At 46.1% G+C, this 3,235-nt stretch overlaps 1 protein-coding gene across 3 annotated transcripts; it reads left to right on the top strand.

Moving 5' to 3' along the window:
• The first annotated feature begins 201 nt into the window (after positions 1 to 201).
• lratd2b (LRAT domain containing 2b) lies at positions 202 to 2,450 on the top strand. Of its 3 annotated transcripts, none has more exons than XM_008276985.1 (2): positions 202 to 331; positions 630 to 2,450. In XM_008276985.1, exon 2 carries the CDS (start codon positions 835 to 837, stop codon positions 1,657 to 1,659), a length of 825 nt encoding a protein of 274 aa, XP_008275207.1. In that variant the 5' UTR covers positions 202 to 331; positions 630 to 834; the 3' UTR covers positions 1,660 to 2,450. The 3 variants fall into 3 exon arrangements, with proteins under 3 accessions (XP_008275207.1, XP_008275205.1, XP_008275206.1); XM_008276983.1 differs by having other exon boundaries at positions 625 to 2,450; XM_008276984.1 differs by lacking the exon at positions 202 to 331 and adding an exon at positions 429 to 511 and having other exon boundaries at positions 625 to 2,450.
• Positions 2,451 to 3,235: the final 785 nt, after the last annotated feature.

The raw sequence follows: 3,235 nt of genomic DNA, 5'->3' as shown, positions 1-3,235 counted from the left end.
TAAACTACATGGCAACATTTCTAGTCAGTTGATTTTTCCGTCTGCTTATTCCAACTTGAGTGTAGACTGAATATGTAAATGAGGCGAAGGCGCGTACTGTCGCTTTAAATGACAACACCTCCCAGCAGTCTCTGGATCCTGGGCGAGTTTCTCTGCAACAAACCCTGAGCTTCATACTACAGACAGTCTAAACAGCAGAGCAAAGCACACAGAGCAACAGCCTCCCGTACAGGAAGGACAGCAGCTGCCAGCACAGACTGAAATCCGGTTCGTTTCACCGATGTGACAGCGGGAGAGCGTGAGAAAGCTGCCGACTGACGCTGAACTGCAGGTGAGTGTCTGCTGAGTTCACAGGGACTGACCTGAGAGAAATGAGTAATTCTAGAGTAGAGCTGAGGAACACGGACACGACAGCAGCAGTGTAGGTGATCAGGAGCAGTGAGCCGGTGGGAAAAAAGTCAAAACAGCAGCAGTTATGTTGGTGAGTTTGGTGGAAACTGTGAACCAACAGGTGAGTCAGGTCACACCTGTTGGGAATGTAAGCTGAGCGAACAGTTTGACTTGCAAATAGCCTCTGAATGTCGTCTGAACTCAGTCCTGAAGCCACCGTCTTCTTTATTCCAGTGCAGGTCTGCGCAGGTGGAGTCCGTTTGGAGAGCATACAGCTGGACATGGATTACTGGCGTCCGTCTTGGCCGCTTTGGATTTAGTTAAGACGCCGCACAGCGCTGCGCCTCTTTCCGTCTTCTAACCGGTTCAAGTGAGAGCATCAAGAACAGGTGGATCCTGTTTCTGCGTTCAGCTTAGTCCCTCTCCCATCCACCCTCCACCTTTATGGGGAACCAGGTGGAGAAGCTAACGCATTTAAATTACGCAGAGGTGCCAACGTCGGACCCAAATGGGTTCGACCCGGACGACGACGGACCGCGGATTGGTGTCTCTTATATTTTCTCCAACGACGACGACGACGAGCAGGACGACAATTTGGATCACTTTCCACCGGACAGCCGCGCAGTGAACCATGAGGAGAAGCCCTTCGACCCGCAGGACGAGCTGGAGTGCGCCATCTACTACCGAGAGGAGTGCGTCTACGAGAGGAGCACCGGAGCCGCCACGCACTCCCCGGAAAGTCTCCTGAACAAGTGCAGACCCGGAGACCTGCTGGAGTTTGTGGCCACCGGACAGTATCCACACTGGGCTGTCTATGTCGGGGACTTCCAGGTGGTTCATTTGCACCGAGCCGAGATAAAGAACAACTTTCTCACCGACGTGAGTCAGGGCAAGAAAGGCAGGATAGTGAACGGCCTCTACAGGTACCGTGCGCTCCCGCCGGAGGTGATTGTGAGCAACGCCCTGAACCACGTTGGCTCCAGAGACAGAGAGCCCTACTGGAGGAACTCGGAGTGTTTTGCCGCCTGGTGCCGCTTTGGCAAACGGGAATTCAAAATTGGAGGGGAGATAAGGATTGGAAAGCAGCCGTACAGGTTAAAACTCCTCTTTTCCGAGAAGAAGAGTCACGTCCTGGAGTTTCAGAGCCTGGAGGACGTGATCATGGAAAAGAGGAGGAACGATCAAATTGGCAAAGACGCTGTGATGCAAGAGCTGGCCAACCACTTGAACGCGACGCACGAAATCAAAGAGGAGCATTTTGTCAATTGATAACGGATGCTCTGGTCATCTGATGAGAATCTGTGCTTCGGTGGAGATGCGCAGAGCCTGCGTGCTGGTGAGGGAGCATCTCTGCATCCACTCCACTTAACAGCCAGTGTTTAAAAAAAAAAGAAAGAAAAAAAAGAAGAGTGTTTAGAATTCATCTTGATTATGTTTCTCGTGCAAAATGCGAGGAAACCTCATGACATCTGGAATAACACTTTCTCAAGTGCATTAGCAAAGAAGATCACAAGGGTAAAGAAAATTTCCATACTTTAATTAAAACAAGTGAAGATTAAACAGCCAGTGGCAGAATCTTCTCCTCCCTCATGAGAAAAATGAGATGTTACACTCAACATAAGTGACTTGTTCTGATGGATACATCCAGCTGAAATGGAATCATTTTAGGGTAGAAGTCCAACATTTAATTGCCCATAATTATTTTTCTAATCCAGTGAATCTTTGCACAGAGGAGCAGATAAAGCTCTCCTTGTACTTCTGTGTGATGAGAGTGCTGAAAGTACCTGCTCCTGTACAACTCAGGTGTTGGAGACCAATGCAGAGTGAGAGAGACAGCTGCTTGCTTTTCTTGTTGTGTCTCAACCACAAGGATCCCCCTCTGTTCCCTTCTATCCAATCATCACAGCTTTACCTACTCTCGGACCACTCTGGACACCATTCATAGCCATGACTGTGCACTTTTATTGATTCACCTGTTACAGTTTATTTTTTTGGAAATATTAAAAAAAACGACGTTTGTATGAAGGATTATGGAAATAAATATATATTTGAAGAGTAAAGTTATATTTTTTCCTTTTTTTTTTATTAGTGAAGGCTTGTGACTAACCTTTTAGCTGTTTTGTGGGGTTGTTGGTACACTGCCAATCAATAATTTCAAACCGTGAACCTCAGGAGACATTATTGTAAACCCTGCATCCTAAACACCAGCATTGTTTTTGCACTGCTCTGATGATGTGAGAACAGCTCCACGCTCAGCTCACACCCTGAAAGAGCCACGGCTCTACCTGTTCGACTAGAAAGAGCCCTGCTATTTGTTTGTCGTTGTGTAAGAAAGAGTGTTGGCCACCCCATAGTTACAGCTGCTGTTTCTGCCAGTTTTGATCTAAGCATTTGCCTCAGAGCAGCAGCTCCCTGAAACTACTTAAACGGCAGCTTTATTAGCTCGTGTCAAATTGTGTTCCAACCGTGCTGGACATTTTGCTTTGTTTACACCTCTGCTGACTGAAGATAAGTCATTTTTGAAAGTTTAGCCACAGGCTAAAACTGTTCTTCACCCATATTTGGCTTACCTTCCTTTTCCTTGAATTACAGCATTTATTAAATTTAGGGCAAAGGTGCGGTTTTGTTTGTGCACACCCACTAATAGGCTCAATTTAAACTCCAGCCAAACAATTCAGTTTCTATTAGGATCCACTGAAGGGAAATATTATAGAGGATGCAATTGCTGTTTATATCATTTTAATAAGATTGAAATTTCAATGCAGGTAAATTATATATTTGAGTCTAAGAGGAAATATATGCATAAGTTGAGACACCTATTTAAATGCCAATGTCATACAATGAA

Source organism: Stegastes partitus, unplaced genomic scaffold, assembly GCF_000690725.1.
Source record: "Stegastes partitus isolate 25-593 unplaced genomic scaffold, Stegastes_partitus-1.0.2 Scaffold85, whole genome shotgun sequence".
In the NCBI taxonomy this organism is placed as follows: Eukaryota; Metazoa; Chordata; class Actinopteri; family Pomacentridae; genus Stegastes; species Stegastes partitus.
The sequence above is the reverse complement of the archived record's forward strand: the minus strand, read 5'-3'. Positions and strand labels throughout refer to the sequence as shown.

Excerpts from the sequence above, each read along its gene's own strand:
- lratd2b (XM_008276985.1), top strand. The coding sequence starts at position 835 with ATGGGGAACCAGGTGGAGAAGCTAACGCATTTAAATTACGCAGAGGTG.